This window comes from Callospermophilus lateralis, chromosome X, assembly GCF_048772815.1.
Source record: "Callospermophilus lateralis isolate mCalLat2 chromosome X, mCalLat2.hap1, whole genome shotgun sequence".
Lineage (NCBI taxonomy): Eukaryota > Metazoa > Chordata > Mammalia > Rodentia > Sciuridae > Callospermophilus > Callospermophilus lateralis.
Window position 1 is genome coordinate 15,490,626 of NC_135325.1, and position 21,957 is coordinate 15,512,582.

Below are 21,957 nucleotides of genomic sequence, written 5' to 3' on the forward strand. Positions count from 1 at the left end.
AACAGAGCTCTCTCTCTCTGCTTCCTGATTGCCCTGACCTGAGCTGCTTTCCTCTACCATATCCTTCTGCCATGAAGTCTGCCTCACCTTGAGCCCAGAGCTATGGAGTCAGTCAGCTATGGATTAAGACCTCTGAAATTGTGAGCCCCAAATAAACTTTTCCACTTCTTAAATTGTTCTCATTGGATCTTTTGGTCACAACAGCAAAAAAGCCAACTAAAATAGTTAACAAGGGAGGAAAAGGACAAGCAAATAAAAACACATTTTTTAAAATATTAATTTATAGGGTGAACATCAGAAATATCAAAGGAGTGCTTCTAAATTGTGATGCTGGTTGTATGAGTCTAAATTCAATACAAAATATTGAATTAAAAATGCATAAATTTCTATGATATGTAAATTGTACCTCAATAAAGCTGAAAAATGAAATTATTATACATTCTAAAAATAATAATAAAATTTATGTAAATTTGGATTTGAAAGAAATGAAAAAGATGTGGTATTATTTTGTCTCAATAAGTGATCAGAACACTTTATTTCCTTTTGTTTGTCAGTTTGTTTATTTTATATTTTATTAATTTATCTTTATTAGGAAATTAGAAAAAGATATGTATATGACAGAAAGCAGTCAAAACTTATAAAAAGCATATGAGGTAAACTAGAAAAGCTTTTCCCTACTTGATTCATTACAACTGATTCCCAAATGTTCACACACTTAATCAGCCTGGTGTGTATCTTTCTAAAGTTCTACATATATACAAGGGTTGGTTCAGGTTAGATGAAACACAAAACTTAAATAATTTGATAGCCTTGTCAAGAAAAAGCATACAAAAATTATACATTTGTAATTAGGTTGATACACACACACACACAAACACACACACATATGTATTTCCAGTATAATATATATGAGGTTCCTTTTTGAGTGAGAAGGTAAATCATAACTGATTGATGCAGTTAATAATTCAAATTCATTTCTTATCAAGTCTCTGAGCATTTTAGACAATTTTCTGGAAAGGCTTGTAGAGAACACTTTCTGTGCAAACTAGCTGCCAGAGCATACTACAGTTTTGAGTGAGGTCCTGTGCAAGGGAAAGACCCTGAAATTTAAAATTCATTACTCACACAATTTGCAAGAGGGTATATGGAATATGGAAAACAAGTGTATATAGCTTTACAGTAAATGAAATGTAATCATTTTATTTCACTTATTTATTTTTTCCTGTTATATGCAAATATCTATTTAAGATCCCCAATTTACTGGAGCAATGGAAACTTGTTCTTGGTTAACTGGGGCTTAAACACCTTTCTTATAGGTTTGGTCAAATTTCAAGGAAGCTTCAAAGTGCTAAGGAGTTAGAACAGATCATCATTGATTAGTTCAAGTGGAACGAGTGAGCCAAGTAGTCATGTGTGGTCATGTGTCAGAAACCAGCAGTGCTTGCGGCATTGCTGACCAACTGACTAAAGAGCAGATTGCAGAATTCAAAGAAGCTTTTCCACTATTTGACATTGATCGTGATGGAACTATAACAACAAAGGAATTGGGAACTATAATGAGGTCTCTTGGGCAGAATCCCACAGAAGCAGAGTTACAGGACATGATTAATGAAGTAGATGCTGATGGTAATGGAACAACTGACTTCCCTGAATTTCAGACAATGATGGCAAGAAAAGTGAAAGATACAGTGAAGAAGAAATTAGAGAAGCATTCTGTGTGTTTGATATGGATGGCAATGGCTATATTAGTGCAGCAGAGCTTCACCATGTGAGGACAAACCACGGAGAGAAGTTAACAGATGAAGAGGTTGATGAAATGAGGAGGGAAGCAGATATTGATGGTGATGGTCAAGTAAACTATGAAGAGTTTATATAAATGATGACAACAAAGTGAAGACATTGTACAGAATGTGTTAAATTTCTTGTTCAAAATTGTTCATTTGCCTTTTGTTTGTAACTTATCTATAAAAGGTTTCCCCCTACTATCAAAAACAATATGCATGAATAGTAATTAGGAATTCATTCCTCCATGTTTTCTTCCCTTGTCATTGTCCTGAACCCTTATTTTAAAAAATTGATCAAGTAACATGTTGTATGCGGCTTACTCTGGATATAGGTAAGCCCTCTGAGCATCCAAACTTTAGATAGAGTTGGTCAAATGAGGGAACATCTGGATTATGCCTTTTTTAAAAGTAGTTTTCTGTAGGAACTGTCAGCATGTTGCTGTTGAAGAGTGGAGTTGTAACTCTGCATGGACTAGGGACAGTCAACAATACTTAAAAGTTGCACTATTGCAAAACAGGAACTCACTATCTTTTTGTTCTGCTGATCTTGTACCAGAAACATTTTCTTTTATTGTTAGTTGTTTTTTATTGCTTAGCCACTTAAAGAATGTCTGCTTATGGCACAATTTGCCTCAAAAATATTCCAAGTTGTCTATTTGTTTTCCAATTTAAAAATTGTAATTTATCCCCCACCCCATTGCCACAAAAAAGAACAGATCATCCTTACTAGGGCCATTGAAGACACAGTGTGTCTAGTTCCATTATGTAGCCATTTTTTTCTTTGGAGTCCTTTTCCCTTCCCACGGTTTGGCCACTCTCTCTGGAATACTCTAATATGTATTCTTATCTAGAAGGTCACCTCCAAAAATAGTTCATATAGGTTGTTTATGACCAACAGATGTGACTGATAGGTCAGCAGATTAGTACCCAAAATCTTATATTTTAAACGCCACTCTACTTACTGTCTTCTCTCTACTCCTCAATGTAGAAAATGTATTTTGTAGATAAAATCAAGCAAATAAAGAAATTCTGCTGTGTTAGTCAGCTTTTCATTGTGTGTCCAAAATCCCTGACAAGAACAACTTAGAAAAGTTTATTTTAGCCTCATAATTTCAGAGGTCTCGGTCCATAATCAGCTGACTCCATTACTCTGGGCCTGAGGTAAGGGAGAACATCATGGTAGAATGGCACTGGGGAGACAAGCTGCTAGATCTTGGCGCCTGGAAGTAGAGAAAGAGAGGGAGGTAGGAAGAGAGAGCATGTGCATGAGGAAGCATGGACAAAATACAAACCCCAGTTAACTACTTCTTTCAGCCATATCCTAGCTACCTACAGTTGTCACCTAGTACAATAGTCCTTTCAAATTATTAGGTTACAGCTCTCATAATCAAATCATTTCACCTCTGAACATTCCTGCATTCTCTGTACGTGAGCCTATTGGGGGATAGAGCATATACAAAACTTAACAGCTGCTTATTCTTGTGATTTTTTTCCTTCTGTTTTTTCAGTCCTCGACAGTTATCTTCCTAAGAACTTTAGATATTAAGTTTCTAAATCCAGAAGAGATTTAATATTTCTTTCCTGCATTCTTATCCCTCTCCTGAAGCAACAAAATAAGACACTTGAAAGGGTGACTGCAGGGAAAGAGGAGTGAAAAACAAAAGAGATAATTATCAGGGAAATAATCAGTTAAAATATAATATATAACTTGGCCATATATTTTTCGACACACAAAAATGTCATCAATTATAATAATATGACATTGATTTGATAACATTTTCATAAAATTGTTATACTAAATATATGACAGAATTTGCATCACTTGATTACATGCATTAATCTGTGTACTAACTTGCTAATTTTCTGTGTCAGAAGCAAAGTAGAGTATTAACTGGCCTCACATGGAGAATATGAAGATTATATTGATTCAGTTTTGGCTCCCAGTATATATTAATTGAGAAGCCTATTACTTAATAAACTATGCTTTAGGTGATGGGAATGCAGTAGTTAAGAAAACAAAGTCACTGTCCTAATGAAGCTTGGATTTTATTGGGTAGTATGACATTATACACATAATGACAGGTACAGACAAATAAAAAAACAAAGCAAGCAAAGGCTTACAGAATAATGAGGGTAGTCAGGAAAGATCGAGAGCTCCAAAAATATTAGATGAGTGATTGATGTGAATATGTATTGGAAGTTTCGATAGAGAGAACAACAAGTAGTAAAGGTATTGTGAAAAAGGTAGCAGTACCAGGAAAAGGAAGGGCAGGAAAGAATGACAGGAGTTGAGCTTGGAAAGAGGACAAGGAGCTAGATCGTGTGGCTATGTGAAGAGTTATAGGCCTGGGTTAAGAGCTTTGGGTGTTTTTCTTAGAAAGAGTAATTAATGAACTTATGAAAACTTTTCTGTTTTTGTTGCTTAGCTTTGTTTCTTTTATTCAGAGTGTCATGCTTTTCATAAACTGTGCTCAAAGTAACTACTTTTAGGACTGACATGTTAATTTCAAGACCTACATACTAAGGTAACAACAGAGTCAAATTTGCATTCTAAATTTAAGAAAAATGGGATGAAATATAAATAACATGTAGAATTTTATTCTTTTTTTTTTTTTTCCCAGGGAGAGCATGAACGGAGTCCCTACTATCACAAACTATGCAGTCAAGCTTCTCACATTTTGGGAAATAGCAGGGGTCAGCACATGCGGAGTGCAATGGAGAAGCCTCGCCCTGGGAAAACCACCTTCGTGATCGTGGTATCTCCCCTGCTAGGTAAGTATTAGAATTTTATTCTTAAAATGAGCAGTTTAGAACACATGGATTTGATCACAAACATTAGAACAATAGAATCGTAAAACATTCTGTGTTAAGTGTTAAGCAAACAGGCACGTTTTCCTACGTTTCATCACACTGCCAAAGTAAGATATATCCTATAAAATGTAATTAAAATTATTTTAAAATATATTTAAAAAGTAACTTTGGAATCATTGAAGTCAATGTTGGTGTAACAGAGAAAAATGTTTAAGAAGATCTTTCAAATGGAAATCATATATTCAACTATGTAAGGGTTTCCAAGTTAAATAGGTTGCCTAGAATGACAATCAGAACACCAGATAACATTTTTACACAATTAAGTTGTGTTCAAAGCCAGCATCAGCAACTTAGTGAGGCTTGCTGACTTAGACCCTATCTCAAAATAAAAAAAAATTTAAATGCTGGGGTTCAATCACTGGTACAAAAAAAAGTGATAACAATGTCACAAATTCTTCTGAATTGATCAATTAAAGTTGTTTTATATCACCTCAAGAAGTATCCCAGTAAACCTCTTAGACTGTGTCCTAAGGAAATAATCAGAGATATGGGATATTTAAAAATAATCATCTTTTCTCACTAAAAGAAAAATAGATACAATCTAAATATCCAACCGTAAGGCAAAAACATTGTACTTTTTTGTACCATGTAATACTAGCATGACAGTAGATGTTCACTAATATTCAATAGGGTAACTAAATAATGAAAGAATGAGATATTTTCTGTGACTCTTGTTTTCCATCCATGTACATTAAGCTATCATGCTTGATTCTTCAAGAAGTTCATATTTTGATTTGACAAGTACAACATTTGCCTTTTCTAATATTATAATTATTAATCTTAATTTGAGAAATATATTAATTTGCTTGGGATTGGGAGGATATTTCTTTGGTTATTGTCACCTATGTACAAGTATTTCATTATATTTTAAAACTTCAAAAGCTAGGTTAAAAAGTCAGAAAAGTTGTTGCATCTGTTAATGCAAAATATACAATAGCCCTGTCTTACACTCTATATTTATTTTATATATATAAGCAAATATATATATTTCAAGGTCACATATGTGAGTATATTTTCTTCTGATTAAAAAACAATTTTTCTTTCAATAGCTCATTTATGAAGAGAGGAGATTTTATTTATTATCAGTTTTATTAGATGTTATTTACTTTTTCATTTTTTTCAGGTGTGCAATTAACTTTATGCTGAAGATATGTCAGACTAGTTTATGAAATTATTGTTTTACATGTGTTAACTACTATCCCTTGCTCTGTATTTTTCCTTAATAGGGATCACCAAGTATTTATTTATGAAATCATTACTCCATGTAACTATTGATAAATTTATAATTTAATGTTAATTTATAACTATAAATTTATAATTTTATTTACTTCAGAAATGAATATACTCCTTTTTTACTCTAATTTGTTATGTATGACAGCAGAATGCATTATAATTCATATTACACATACAGGGCACAATTTTTCATATCCCTGGTTATACAAAAAGTATATTCATAACATTCGTGTCTTCATTCATATACTTAGGGTAATGACATCCATGTCATTCTACTGTGTTCCTACACCCATGCCACCTCCTTTCCCCTCTCTCCCTTTTGCTCTATCTAGAGTTTGTCTAATCCACCCATGGTCCTACTCTCAACCCCACTATGAATCAACATTCTTATACCTTGAGAAAACATTCTGCATTTGTTTTTTTGGGATTGGCTAACTTCACTTGGCATTATATTTTCCAATTCCATCCATTTACCTGCAAATGCCCTAATTTTATTCTCTTTTAATGCTGAATAGTATTCCATTGTGTATATATACCACATTTTTGTTATCCATTCATCAACTGAAGGGCATATTTACTTCAGAAATGAATATACTCTTTTGAGGGTTTGTTATTGATAGTAAAATGTAAGACTTTAAAAACAAGTGACAAATTATAATTTTTCTTTCTCTGAAATTAATATTAACTTGAAAATTCAAATCTGTATAAACTATAAATGTTACTGCTAAAGTTTCATATATCAAAGTAGCAGGATATAAAATTAACACCCATAAATGAATTGCATTCCTATACACCAATGATGAATCATCTGAAAGAGAAATTAGGAAAACTATCCCATTCACAATAGCCTCAAAAAAAATAATACTTGGGAATCAATCTAACAAAAGAAGTGAAAGATCTCTACAATGAAAACTATAGAACACTAAAGAAATAAATTAAAGAAGACTTTAGAAGATGGAAAGACCTTCTATGCTCTTAGTCAGAATTAATATAGTCAAAATGGCCACACTACCAAAAGCATTATACAGATTTAATGCAATCCCTATTAAATTCCCAATGATATTCTTCATAGAAATAGAAAAAGCAATCATGAAATTCATTTGGAAAAATAAGAGACCCAGAATAGCCAAAGCAATCCTTCGCAAAAAGAGTAAAGCAGGAAGCATCACAATTCCAGATCTTAAACTATACTACTGAGCCATCCGGCATGCTATTGGCACCAAAATAGACATTTAGACTAATAGTACAATGTAGAAGACACAGAGACAAATCCACATAATACAGTTATCTCATACTAGATAAAGGCACCTAAAACATACATTGGAAAAAATATAACTTCTTTCACAAATGGTGCTGGGAAAACTGGAAATCCATAAGTAGTAGAATGAAATTTAACCCCTATTTCTTAACCTGCACAAAAATCAACTCAAAGTAGATCAAGGACCTAGACATTAGACAAAAAACCTGGCACCTACTAGAAGAAAATGTCGGACCAACTCTGTAATGGTAGATTGCATAATCTAAAACCAACATAATCTAAAACATTAGTGAAAAAATGTGGACAAGGGAAAAACCTATATACATACATAATCAGAAAAGTAACAAGACCATAAGGAAGTAGAGAGGAAATACTTTGAAGAAGACAGAAATCTAGAAGTAAAATCAATACTTGGTGTACTTGAAGCCTTCTGGGAGGCCAAATATGTTTGTGATAGGTTTGAAGTCCAGGTGAATTCTAGGTCTTGCCAAAATGGAGAACAGTCTTATAACTTAAACCACAACTAGGTTAGTTTCTGTGTAAAACACAAATTGAACACAGCACCAAATTTACAGGTTTCCTATAACTTCCATCTGGGTTAACCCCAGTCTTCCTGTTTTTGCACCTCTGAAACAAAAGAGCAGGCTGGAGGCATTCCCACAAGAGAGCCTCAAGGTCTTTTACACTTGAAATATGTTTTGATGGTACTCATTAACACATCTACTGGATAGCCTCTTAGTGTAGTTCTTGCTTTTAATTAGACTGACCATTGATATTCAACTCAAATATTAAGCCTTGAGCTGTCATTTTCTGTCTATATCAACTTAATGACTTTGTTTCCTAGAAAGTTCTTTCTAGTGACTTTCCTATCTATCTTTCATTGATTATGACTGTTACATTCTGCAAACCAATACCAGATATGTATCCATACTCGAGTTTGTAGCCTTTTTACTGTATTATCCTGAGACACATTACCCACATACTAATTGTGTTTACCATTTGTGAGCAAGAAGTCCGTTACCAATCTGAAATTATTTAATGTGTAGTTCTAAATCTCTGAAACAAAAGATTAATATATTTATCTTGAAATTGGTATGGGGAAAAACACATAGATCATGACTTTAAACTAGGCATTCATGTATCAAATGAACCATGGAAACCATAGAGAATAAGCATTCTAGAAATAGATGGCATGTCTGCAACATTTTTCTCACAGAACTATCTCTGCTGTGGTTTCTTTCTCAGTTATTAATGTCACCATGACACTCAATTGACATTTGGAAGTTATAAATGATCCACATGTCAACGAACAATTTTTGTCAAGATATCGACCAAAACATACAAATGTGAGTGACTGGATTCTAACCTGGCTTTGTTTTCCATTTTAGGTTCCACCTTCTTTTAAATGTTCTTAGGTCAAGTACTCAAATTTGCTGAATGAGACCTAAATCTTTCTGTTTTGCTTTTTAGTTGACTCTAGCTCTAAGTATGTAAACAACTCAAAATATAAAAATTAAAGTGAAAGATAGATATTAAAATTTCATGACCTAATAAACATTCAAGTACAAAGCCTATATAATGGTTAAGAGTTAGTCCTTGAGTATTCCAGAAGTTCTAAACAAACTTAAGGGCTTGAGGATCTGCTAGTGGCATTTACAACTCATTCTTTCTAAGAGGATTCTATTCAGCAAACATTTATTATATGCTTACTATTTGCAAGCCACAACAATAGACATGACAAAGAATATAAAAGGCGAATAGGTTCAATTCTCACACTTTGGGAATGCAAAGTGGGTATGTTGATTTGGCTCTTACATGAAGTACCTCTTCTAATTAATTTTTTTCTTCTAAATCAATTTTGTAGTACCTTCAACATATTCATAGTTTTAAAACCTTTAGTTAGAAATGAGAACCAGCTGCCCTATCACATTCACATTAGCCAATTAATGTATTATTTAAACAATACCTTTAATTAGTAAATGAATATTCTGTATGTCCACATTACATCAAATATTTTGTCATTTCCAAAATTTTAATTCTTAATCAGTGAGTTGTTAACTTGTTTCCAAACTACAAGCTGTTAAGAAATGTAAGTACTTAGAGGATAAAAGGACAGATTAACTATTAATGTAATATGCCTGCAATAGTTGACACCCTACTTAGCATGACCATTATGTACTACAGCCTACAAAATTATTCTTCATGCTCCCACAGCAGAGCTAGAGTGCCATATGGCCATGCTTGTTTTTCATCAAATAATTTTTACATAAACAGCTGGTGAACTGTTTTTATTGTAACAGTGCACATATTTTTTGAGACAGTTGGGAAGGATTGATGCAACTCTAGTCACTGTCTGTTTTTATGTCAATGTTAAGGAGAAATTTGAATTCATATTTTTAAAATGTGGATTTTTGTCTTCTTGCCATCAGGGTCAGTTCATAAGAAAGATTTTTTTCATTTAGTGCAATAATTATTGTCATGTTCATGAATTTATAACAAGAAATAAAATTAATGATAAGGAATCTTCAGCTTCACATGGTATATTCTGTATTTTTATTTTTATACTCTCATGAATTTTTAGAGGCAGAGCTGATATGTTTTGGACTATTTTACAGCCAGTTTTAATATGACTATATTTGGTTTTGAAACATAGCTTCAACACATTCTGATAAGTGATATAATAACCAGAAGATTTTTAGCAGTTTTGTGTGTATCTGTGATTTGAGTTGATTTGAAGAGGATTACTCCCAAAGCACACCCCATTCCTCCTCAACAAGAAATTTCATCTGTTAAAGTCACTAGGGATTTGAAAAGTACAAGAAGAGGCATTTCTTTTTTCCTTTTTTTTTCTTTTGTTTCTCAATTTGTTTTTATTGGTGTTTAGGAAATAGGATGGGATATGTCTCTGGGATGTGCCCCTCCCTCTCCCTTGGATGCTTTAAGCAACTTTTTCTTTTTCTTGGCACTGCTATGCATTTTCTTATTAATTCTAAAGTAATCATGAGCACTCAGGTTTCTCGTGAATAGATTATTACAGTGCTTAAAACTTTTAAATCTTTAAATCTGATTTTACTTTTAATGCTTCAAAAGTCTTCCTGTAACCAGAAGATACTACCATTAGAACAATGGTAAGGACTTATGTATTATTATCTCTCACTGATTCATTTTTCATAGGATATTAGAAAGTGGTTTAAACATGCTTTATTAGGGAAGAGAATGAATGCTAATAATTATGCCACTGAAAGTTTTAGACCTTATACAATTATTATGTATCCATTAAAAACAAAAGAAAACTTAAAAAGGAAAAACTTAGGACTTTGGGGTCAGAACAATCAAGAACATTTACCTGTCATATACTAATGGGGTATGTAAAGTGAAATGAACATTTCCCCAGCCTTTCAGCTTTCATTCATTATATTCACCTGTCTGTCCCTCATATCCTCAATTTATTTTAGAAGCACATAGAAATATTTTTACAGAATATTTTACTTTACAGACAAAATAGAAAAAGAAGGATCTTAACTTCATTACAGTTAAACTTTAACTTCCTACTAAAGAAACTCATCTAGAACAGGCTTTACATTAATGAGTACATTTTGTAACTTGTCACTAAAACATATAATACTTGAAACCAGTATGTTATGTGAATTTTTAAATTTATATCCTGCTGTTTATTTTCTTCCAATTATATAATATCCATATGGATGTTAAGAAAATATATTAGGTGAGACAATCATTTTTGTCAATGTGTTCTCCCAAATTAACTCCATCTCTATTACTTCATCAAAAGTTTAGGTATAAGTAGGAGAAAACAAACCATGCCAATGACTTCAACTATTAAATGGAGTATATAGAACATGTAATGGTTACGGAACAATTTTCCATGGTCCACTTGTTTCTGTATGTCTTTCAAGTGGGATACTGATTACCCTTTGTTCTAGACTGTCTTTTCAAGAAAGTTTGTGTAAAAATCCTTGGAAGACACACACATACACACATACACACATACACACACACACACACACACACACACACATGCATGTCTTAATGATGATAACACTATAATTGTTAAAATTTTGTTTTCATTTGTTTATGTTCATTTTTATTTTAAATAGATGTTAGAACTGTCAGACATTATATATAATACATATATAGTATAAATATAATTTATATTATTATATTATACTTTTTTCTATTTCATATACAAATATAAAATTGGAGTACTATATGTGAATATTTAAACCACAACACTCTAAGCGCCTTTGCTAATTACTCATATGAATTTATTTCTTCTTTTCTCTATGTGTAAGCAACATGAACAATGAGGAAAGTATACCAATCGGAAGTACACAAATCCATTCTATTCATAATTCCCACTGGTTATCTTATTTAATTCTGAAAAAGATTTACATGCTACTTTTTCATAAGATTATATTCAAAACTACAGGGGTATAACAATGGCATTTAAGTACTGAAACTGCATGACTTTCTGTCATAGGCTCATGTCCTACCTACTACCCTCCCTGTTAGAATAGGTAACTAGATGACATGAGCAAAGGAGATGGGAAAAGAAAGTAAGGTTCTACCTCAGGGAGGCCATTACACTGCCCAGGGACCATCTTCTTGTCATCTTGCTATCTCAGTAGTCTATGATTATTACTAAATGTCTCTGAAATACAGTGTCAGCATCACTCTGTGCTTAATCTTGGACCCTAAAAACCCAGAGATAAAGAGACATGAAAAAAAAATAAATTTTAGGACATTCATCACAGTACTATTAGTTTGATGATATTTGAAATCTATGCTTACACTTCTACTATTCCTATTCTCAGACCTAGCAACTCATAAAAATGCAATGGTAACATTTGGTCCTTATTTATAGACAGCATGCTAAAATGTATAGATAAGTAAAAAATTAAAACCCAAATGTTGACAGTTGGTATACATAAGTCATAGGATGATAGAATTAATTATTTTTTTCAAAACTAATTATATACTGACCAAAATCTCAACTCCACCCCAATTCTAATTACTGGAGCTAGATATGAAAACCAGGTCAGAAATTGTTTAAGTATTTAAAGTGATAGCAGAGATTAAGGATGTGGTAAATATAAGGGCATGAGACATTACCCAAAGGAGTAATCAGTGACCATATATTCATTGATTAGATAGAGATTTCAGGGCTAACAGAAATATCAAAGCAGGAGTAAGATGCTTTTAGAATGAATTACTTGCCAAGGTAATCTTAGATCTTAGTAGTTCATTTGTGATTATAAAATTAATGTGAATATCAAAATACAATCTATATAATAGTCACATTAAATGTATAAGCAAAGCACAATATTGGATGTGGTAGCCAATCTCAAAAAGAAATAACCCATTTTGAGTAAAGTGCTACCTACCTGTGAAAGGAGCAAAAAAGTAATTATTCTAAACAAAGTCTAGTCAGTGTACAAATTTCTCAAGCACTTTATCTTACTCTCTGTTTGGGGGCTTATGCCTTGTAACTGCTGGTTATAATTGAGCTCACCTGAACATGTTCATTTGTCATGAGCTAGTTTATTATTCTCTTTTGTTTAAAGAAACTTACTGAATATTTTTTACATTTGTATGGTAATTACAGAATAATGAGCATCTACTATGATATAATTAATGTGTATTAGTCACCCCTACATGGTTAAACTATCTGCATGATTATTTTGTAATAATCATGTGCCTGTAATCCCAGCGGCAAGAGGATCACAAGTTCAAAGCCTGCCTCAGCAAAAAGCAAGGCACTAAGCAACTCAGTGAGACCCTGTCTCTAAATAAAATATGGCTGGGGATGTTTCTCAGTGGACAAGAACCCCTGACTTAAATCCCCAGTACCCCCCAAAATAATAATAATAATCCTGGGTCTAAAAAGTTATTCATATAGAATTTATTTAACCTTAATTAGTCAGTTTATTTATTTATGATTTATTAATTTTTTGGTATTGGGGATTGATCCCATGGATGCTTTACCACTGAGCTACATTCCCAGTCCTTTCTTTAATTTTATTTTATTTTGAGACGGGGTCTCACTAAATTGCTGAGGGTCTCACCAAGTTTCTGAGGCTGGCCTTGAATTGTGATCTTCCTACCTCAATCTCCAGAATCACTGTGATCACAGTTGTGTGCCACCAAATCTGGCTGTTTAACCTTAATTTAAAGGTACTATTAACTTGTTGTTTTTGTTATTGTGAGCTTTGGAATTTGGTTAATTATGGCTAAATATATTAGAAATCAATTATAGGTAAATAAATAAGCTGAGGAGCTGGGGTTGCGGCTCAGTCAGAGTGTTTGCCTAGCATGTGTGAGACACTGGGTTCTATTCTCAGCACCACATATAAATAAATATATAAATAAAATAAAGGTCCATCAATAACTTTTAAAAAACAAAAAAAGAAAGAAAGAAAGAAGATGAGCCCAAAATTATCGAAGAGAAAGATCAGTTGAATAATATATACACAATTGCATCTCACCTATGTGAAAATGCAGTACAACTACTTAAATAGTTGGTGTCTACTAAGCTAAAAGGAATTAAGTAATATTTGGCCTGTTTATAAATGAGTTAAACAAACAGACTAAGCACTACCAATATAAAGCTTACTGGAGATTCATTTTCCTTAAAGTATCTTTTGTTCTATGTTGATTTCATAGTTCTATTATTATTAACAAATACGTATCTACAATAAACTGTATATACTTAAAGCATACAATTTGATATGCTCTGACACATGTATTCATCCATGTAACCACCCTCACAATCATTATAATGAATATGTCCATTGTCTCCAAGAGATTTTTCATGCTACTTTGTAATCTCTTGTAAATCCCTGAGTCTATAGGTAACCACTGATCTTCTTTCTGTCACTATGAATTGGTTTTCATCTCCTGTATTTCAGCATAAATGGAATAATTCAGCACCAACTATTTTGTCTGGCTTCTATCACTCAGAAAAATTGCTTGGAAATGCATCCATGTTATACTCTTTATCAATAATTCATTCTGGGGTTTGGGGTTTTAGCTCAGTGGCAGAATGCTTGCCTAGCACACAAAAGGCCCTGAGTTTGGCCCTTGGTCCTGGAAACAAAATTAATTCTGTTTATTGCTGAATAATATTTCATTGTATACACCACAGTTTATCTAGTCATCTATTGATGGATATTTGGATTGTTTCCACTTTTTCAAAATTACAAATAAAGGTGCCATGAACTTCTATATATACATCCTTGCATAGCCATTTCTTCTCATTCTTCTCAGAAAAATACCTGGGAGTATTATAGGTAGGTCATATTGCAGATGTATAATTAACTTTTTAAGCAACTGACAAACCTTTGTCCAAAATAAATGTGTCAATTTATATTCTCCCAGTAAGTGTAATCTTTTCTACATCTACCTCTGGCTCTAGAGTCCATGATCTTTTCTACTCTTTCACATACTTCTCAAAAATATTTTTTCACTCAATAGTATTTACACACCTATTCAAAAAGGTATAAGAGCATGACAGTAGACATACATTCAACTTGTAAAATATTGGAGCACTACACATAAATTTCTATAACATTACCTGTGGAAAATACTAAGTAATAGTTACTCAGAGGGATATTAACAGACTTCAATAGATTGAATAGAAAAATCAGAAGTATTTAAAACATGAAAACTCAAGAAGTTTGAGAAAGAATAGAAAAAATCCCAAAGAAACAGATTGTAGGCAATAAAGAATATAAATGAAGAAATTATCAATTAGAAGACAGTGAAGGCAACTAACAAAAGCCCATTCTTTGAAAAGATTCACACAACAGGTCATTTCATAGGTACTATTAATTATAAAACAAAGACAGGAAAATAAATGACATTTGTTAAATAATATTATATAAATTATAGGAACAGGAAAAATTTAAATGTTATAAGAGAACACAATAAATGCCATTACCAATGGTAGACAAAGAATGATTTCTACATAAAGATATATTTTATTTAATAAACTCAGAGGGACTCATAGAACTAGAAAATTAACTTTGTGCAACCTTTAATTAACTAATAGATAAATGTGCTAATCTTCAAAGATTGCCAGTATTATCAGAAAGCAAGACAGGCATTTGGGTTAGTTTCCCTCATGATGGAAGGCATTTTTCATGTTGGAAATTCACTGTATTAGCTCTTTGGTGATTTTTTTCAAACAAAAAACAAAGAGAACATTCATTAAACCTAATCTAGAAAAAAAAAATTTCTACCAATTGAAAGAAATACAAGGGGAAAAAGATACCAGTTTTGTAATCAGCAAAACTCATACTATGTGAAGCTGGACAGAGCACAGGTCTGGCTTTTTTAAAACAAAAAATTACTAGGAAAAAGAGGTATGTCTATGTGTGTATATATATGTGTGTTGTGATGGGAGAAGGACCTATATATTAATGGATATAAAAAACAGGGACAAAAATAGATCTTTTTGGACTCAGGTTCAAGGAAAAATCGTTTTAAATTATGTAAGTCAGTTAGGTAAATGTGAAAAATAGCCGGACATTTGATTATATTAAGGAGTTACTTTTTAAGATAGTATACCTTGTCATGCTTTCATCTTTTAGAACAAGATATTGAAATATTTAAAAATTAAATATCATGATATATAGAATTTGTTTCACATTATGTAGAGATGATGGCAAGTATGAATATAAATGTAACCAGATCAGCTCATGTGTTGATGATTGCTGATTCGGAGTGTTAATATATTCTCTCTACATTTGAATATGTTTGAGAATTTCTGTAATATAAGGAATATATAAAGCCATTAAATTTGAAACCCCAAATGAAAGGAGCCTATTATTTAAAAATATTTGAATAGACTAACTGGTCCAAACAGAAATAGAAAAATGTAATTAAGCAATACAAAGTTTAACTGTGAACAAAGCTCCAGCCATCCTTAAATATTTCAACATTAGGTAGTTGGGGGGCAATTTTACCAAATAATAAGCAAATAAGTAACCACCATCTCACATAAACACATCCAAAGAACACAAAACCATCAGAAATTTTTCAACTCATTTTCCTAGACTAGCTCTCTTTGGTAAGAAAACCACCATCTGAGGACACACTGCAAAAAGAACACTTGAGCCAACATCATCCACGTAGAGGCCAAGATTCTAAATAAATCCTTACAGTACAGCTGTGAATACAGTCTGTGTCCAAGGAATGTAAAAATATTATTAGAATAAAAAATGGTCTAAAATATCACCACATTAACAGATTAGGTTTTGTTTTGTTTAAGGCATTTAATCATGTCCTAAAGTTCAAAAAAGACTTTGGGGGAAAAAAACACAAATGCATTTAATAACATTTAAAAAACTAACATTAAAAAGGAAGCTTCATTTGCCAAATTCTACAGTATTCAAACTTAAGTGTAAAATATGAACTGTTAGGAGCATTCCTGTTAACATAAGGAGCAAGACATAGCAGTATATCACCAGAAAATATAGCCAGAGATAATAAGATACAAAATTAAATAAATGTTAGGAATATTAAAAAGAAATAGAACTTCATTGTTAAAAACATGATTGTCGGGCAGGGGATGTGGCTCAAGCGGTAATGTGCTCACCTGGCATGTGCGGGGCACTGGGTTAGATCCTCAGCACCACACCACAGAAAATAAAAATAAAAAGATGTTGTGTCCACCGAAAACTGAAAAATAAATATTAAAAAATTCTCTCTCTCTCTTCTCTCTCTCTCTCTCTCTCTCAAAAAAAAAAAAAAATGATTGTCATTTTCAAAGACCCAAGGACAAGGCCATGGGGTTATTCAAATAACTAAGTTAACTTCTGAAAGATGGTGTATAGATCACTATAGTAAAGTCAAAAGTCTTGCTGCACAAAGCAGTAATATTAGAACATACATGTAATTTATTTGATACCACAAATGAGGATCAAATCTAAAATGAATTTCACTGCACAGTTCAATGCAATATTAGATAAGGCCAAAAGATCTGGGTCTCCCAGGGTGTGGTGGCACATGCCTACAATCTCAGCAGCTCTGGAGGCTGAGGCAGGAGGATTTTGAGTTCAAAGGCAGCCTAAGGGATTTAGGGAAGCCCTAAGCAATTTAGTGAGACTCTGTCTCAAAATAAAAATGAAAAGGGCTGAGGGGACTGGGGTTGTGGCTCAGTGGTAGAGCACTTGCCTTGCATGTGTGAGCTCCTGGGTTTGCTCCTCAGTACCACATATAAATAAAAAAATTAAAAGGCGGGAGGGGGGCGCAGGCTGGGGATGTAGCTCAGTGGCTAAGCACTCCTGGGTTCAATCCCTGGTACAGATAAATAAATAGAATTACATTTTTAAAAATAAAAATAAAAAAGATCTGAGTCTCTTGAAATTATGCAAACATGCATATTTGCATAATTTCAAGAGAATATATCTTGAAGTTCTGAATTCCATTTTTAGAGGCTCAAACGTTTGAAGTGAAAATTAGACCTGGGTGTGGGCCTTTAGCCAACTGAGGGAAGGGTCCTATCATCTGCCTAGAACCAACAAGAGCTCTATGAGAGTTCTCTAAAACTACCCCTCCCCCATAATAGTGGAATCTTCTGACAAAGTATGACCCCTGCTGCCAACCCTCTGAATTTAGCTGATGAAGACCCCCAGGATCACTCTGCATGTTCTCTTACAATTCAGAACTTTTCCCGGGATGCCTACCTTGCGCTGCATCCTCTCCATTTCAGCTCTCATCTGGGGTGCAAACCCGTGATGGGTAAAGGCTTAAGCTGGGAAAGTGTCCAGAGCTTGCTGGGAATTTTTGTTTTTCTTTCTTTTTCTTTCTCCTCACGGAGCCTTTAATCTATGAGCCAGTAAACAAAATGTGGCTCTATTTTCTTATGTTACTAGGCACTCCGAAACAGAGAGGGCGCCAAAGAGTCACCCCCATATTGTACCACAGTGCAGGAAGCCCTGAAAATTTCCTACGCAAGGGCAGGGGGGGCCGGATATGTTCCCCCCACTGACTTCCGCCACTGGAATCTAGGAGATGAAACTTTATTGTAAAAGAAATGGCGTCAGCTTAGCAGCGGGAGGAACCCAGGTCTTTCCACAAGGTAAAGATGTTAAATAAGGTTTGAGGGGACCCCTTACATTCGAAAACAGAAAGCCCTCCCAGCCCGCCTCTGCCGTCAGCCTCAGAGGACCCTGGTTGGGGACTGCCTGGTATACTACCTTCTGAATTCCATTTATAGAGGCTTAAGCGTTTGAAGTGAAAATTAGACCTGGGTGTTGGCCTGTAGCCAACTGAGGGAAGGGTCCTATCATATGCCTAGAACCAACAAGAGCTCTATGTGAGTTCTCTAAAACTACCCCTCCCCCATAATAGTGGAATCCTATGACAAAGTATGACCCCTGCTGTCAACCCTGGGAGATTTCAAGCAGAAGTGGTTGGAAGTACTGTGCCCCACTGCCACCTCTAACTACTCCAAGTCATTGAAGGTATTAGACTAGAGTGTTTATCCCAGACAAGTAGAGAAAGGAGCCCAGGCTCTGCCATTAATCAGTGAAATACCTCCACGTGACCTTGGTGGAAAACTGCCCTTCCTCCTCCCCCCCAAAAGTAAACTGAGGTTTCTCCATGTGGTGCATGCCTGTAATCCCGACCCTTTCCTTCCCCCTCCCCCTTCTCCCCTCGCTCCTCTCTCCCCTCCCTTTCCCCTCCTCATCCTTACCCCTGGGCACCCCTCTCCTCTCTCCCCCACCCCTTTTCCCCCTCCCTCATCCTTCCGCCCTCCCTCATTCTCCCCCACTCATCCTTCTGCCCTCCCTCATCCTTCCCCGCCTCCCTCTCCTCTCTCCCCCATCCCCTCTCCCTTCCCCACAGAAGTATTACAGAGCCACGCCCTGACTTGAGCCCTCTGAAACCCATGGCTTACTGTAAAAAAAAAAAAAAAAAAAAAAAGACAGTTGACGCCCTCAGTTTAACTTTTGTGTGTGTGTGTGTGTGTGCCAGGGATTGAACCCAGGGACCCTCAACGATTGAGCCATAGCCCTAGCCTTTTTTAATATTTTATTTAGAGGCAGGGTCTGGCTGAGTTGCTTAGGGCCTCACTAAGTTGTTGAGGCTTTCTTTGAACTCCGCAATCCTCCTGCCTCAGCATCCCAAGCTGCTGGGATTATAGGCATGCACCACCCCTCCAGGCCTCAGTTTAATTTTCTGGTGGGCACAGAGTTCTTAAGAACCTTGGTGTAAGGCTAAATTCAGCAGAGGGAGGAGTCTCCAGGGTAATCAAGAGTTACATTCAGAAACTTGAGCAAGGACCAGGGAGACTTTCTCTCCCAGAACAAAGGAAGCCCCACAGAGCACCACTACTGCTGTGAGCTCATCAGCAGTACTGTCAGGTTAAAGTATTCCTTACTTTATCCTTAGTGGTCACAGGAGGATGAAATCCTTGGCCTGACAGGGCAGTGGCAAGTCATTAGAGGGTAGTCACCTAGGCCCTTCTGAAAGTCAAAGTGAAGAGTGAGGGAGGAACATCCTGCCTTTTTTGATAACTTTGGGCAGCCTTAAGTATATCTGTCATTCTGAGTGCCTTAACTCTACATATACACAACATACTTAGGAATATCATGTGAGTGAGGGCCTTGGTCTGATTGGTATTAACCTCAAGTTTGCAGAGGGAAATGTATTAAGCAGCCAAGGTAAGGAGTTCTGGTGAGAAATCGTGAGTTCATACTGAGAAAATAGGGGGTTTCAGAAAACCCTACCAGGGTTGTGATTCCTGAAAGGGATTTCTGGAGAAGATATGTTACTATGAAGCCTCCCTAATTTGTTCCTCAGTAATCTGAGAGATGTGAAGGCCTTGTGTGAGGGTCTAGGTCTCAGGTCAGTAGAGGAAGAGCAATAAGATCCCAGAAGAGGCAAAGATGAGGACCCTGAGGGAAGATTGATAGGTATTATTATCCCAGGATAGAAAGGATCTTACAGAGTTCTTCCATTGCAACCTTTCCAGGTTGTCCCCAGCAGATAAAGTCATATGAGATTCTCTGATTTTCTCACACAGGGAGATGAAAGCTTTGTAATGAGGGAGTCAGTCAGTATGGTTAAGCACAGAGATCACAGGTCCTTCCAGAAATCAAAGTAATGGTCCTGAATGTGAATTGAGGAAAATATTCCCTACCCAAAAATAAAAGAGGCTCCACAGGATCTGCAACTGTCAGACACTGTGTCAGCCCCAATGGGATACAGATGGGACTGGAGGGCTGCAGCTTAAACACTAGTTATTTTCACAGTGCCTTGTGGGAAGCCTCACCGGGAGAAGGAACTTAATGAATTCTTTGAGCAGTGCCCTCCAGGAAAACTAGGAAGGTGGTTGGTATCTCCTTGCAGAAGGGGATGACATAATCTCTCTCTTTTCTCCAAGACACTGAATCACCTGTCCTTTTTCTGACACTCCTGCTTACTTTTTGTGGCCAGTCATCATGCCTCGGGGTCAGAAGAGTAAGCTCCGTGCCCGGGAGAGACGCCGCCAGGCTCAAGAAGAACCCAAGAATATGGGTAATGTTCAAGCGACTGCAGCCAAAGAAGAGACCCACTCTTCCTCATGTTCTCATTTCAAAGATACCCCTAAGAGTTCATCTACTCCTCGAGCAATCAGCAATCAAAAAGAACCTGGGCGAGCCCCATCTACTGTGGTGACTGCTGCTACAGCTGTTTCACATAAAACAGCTAATGGAGACACTAAGCACCAGGTTGAGGGAAAGCCAAATGTCTCACAGGCTATCACTGAGCACTGGCACAAAAACGTTGTAGACCAGAAGGTTACAGTATTGGTTCATTACCTGCTGTATAAGTATCGAATGAAAGAGCCCATTACAAAGGCAGATATGCTGAGAAATGTAATCCAAATGTGCAAGAATCGCTACTCTGAGATTCTGAAGCAAGCCTCTGAGCACCTGGAGCTGGTCTTTGGCCTTGACATGAAGGAAGTGGATCCAAACAAGAATATCTATGTACTCATCAACAAGCTGGAACTAGACCACAATGCAAAAGTGAATGATAACAGAGGTATACCCAAGACCGGCCTGCTGATGACTATCCTGGGTGTGATCTTCACAAAGGGTAACTGTGCCAGTGAGGAGCAAGTCTGGGCAGTACTAAATATGATGGGGGTGTATGATGGGAAGAGGCACTTCATCTTTGGGGATCCCAGGAAGCTGATAACCAGAGATTTAGTGAAGGAAAAGTACCTGGAGTATCGGCAGGTGGCCAACAGTGATCCTCCACGCTATGAATTCCTGTGGGGCCCAAGATCCCATACTGAAACCAGCAAGATGAAAGTCCTGGAGTTTTTGGCTAAGATCCACAATACCATTCCTAATGCCTTCCCAGGCTGGTATGAGGAGGCTTTGAAAGATGAGGAAGAAAGAGCCCAAGCCAGACTTACAGCTAAGGCCCATAATGCTGCCATAGCCAGTTCTCGTCCCAAGGTCACATCCAGCAGCTTTTCTTGTCCCAAGTGAAGGCTAAGAAAAATGCATTATGATTTTGAAGAGGAAAGCTAATCTTCTCTTCAGTGGATCTTTTTTTTTTCTTTTTTTTTTCATCTTTCATACATTTGATTCATGTGAGTTATGCTTTAAGCTGGTGACAATACAGTGTATAATGTGTATCCTTGTTCTATATGGTAACTTAGTTATTTAACTGTTGTTCTGTTTAATAGAAGGTTTACATAATTTCAGAATCCAAGCTTATGAATGGCATGATTTATGCATTTATTGATGCTTATAAGCTGCAAGAGTCTTAATATTTTACAGAATAAAT

At 35.4% G+C, this 21,957-nt stretch overlaps 1 protein-coding gene and 1 non-coding gene across 2 annotated transcripts; one reads left to right on the forward strand and one right to left on the reverse strand.

Annotated features, from left to right (window-relative positions):
* Positions 1-4,402: 4,402 nt before the first annotated feature.
* LOC143639620 (U1 spliceosomal RNA) lies at positions 4,403-4,564 on the reverse strand. The gene has a single exon (XR_013154763.1). It is a non-coding gene; the product is annotated as a U1 spliceosomal RNA (small nuclear RNA).
* Positions 4,565-20,615: 16,051 nt separating this feature from the next.
* LOC143639353 (melanoma-associated antigen B10-like) lies at positions 20,616-21,656 on the forward strand. Its single transcript, XM_077107514.1, has one exon. It carries the CDS (start codon positions 20,616-20,618, stop codon positions 21,654-21,656), a length of 1,041 nt encoding a protein of 346 aa, XP_076963629.1.
* Positions 21,657-21,957: the final 301 nt, after the last annotated feature.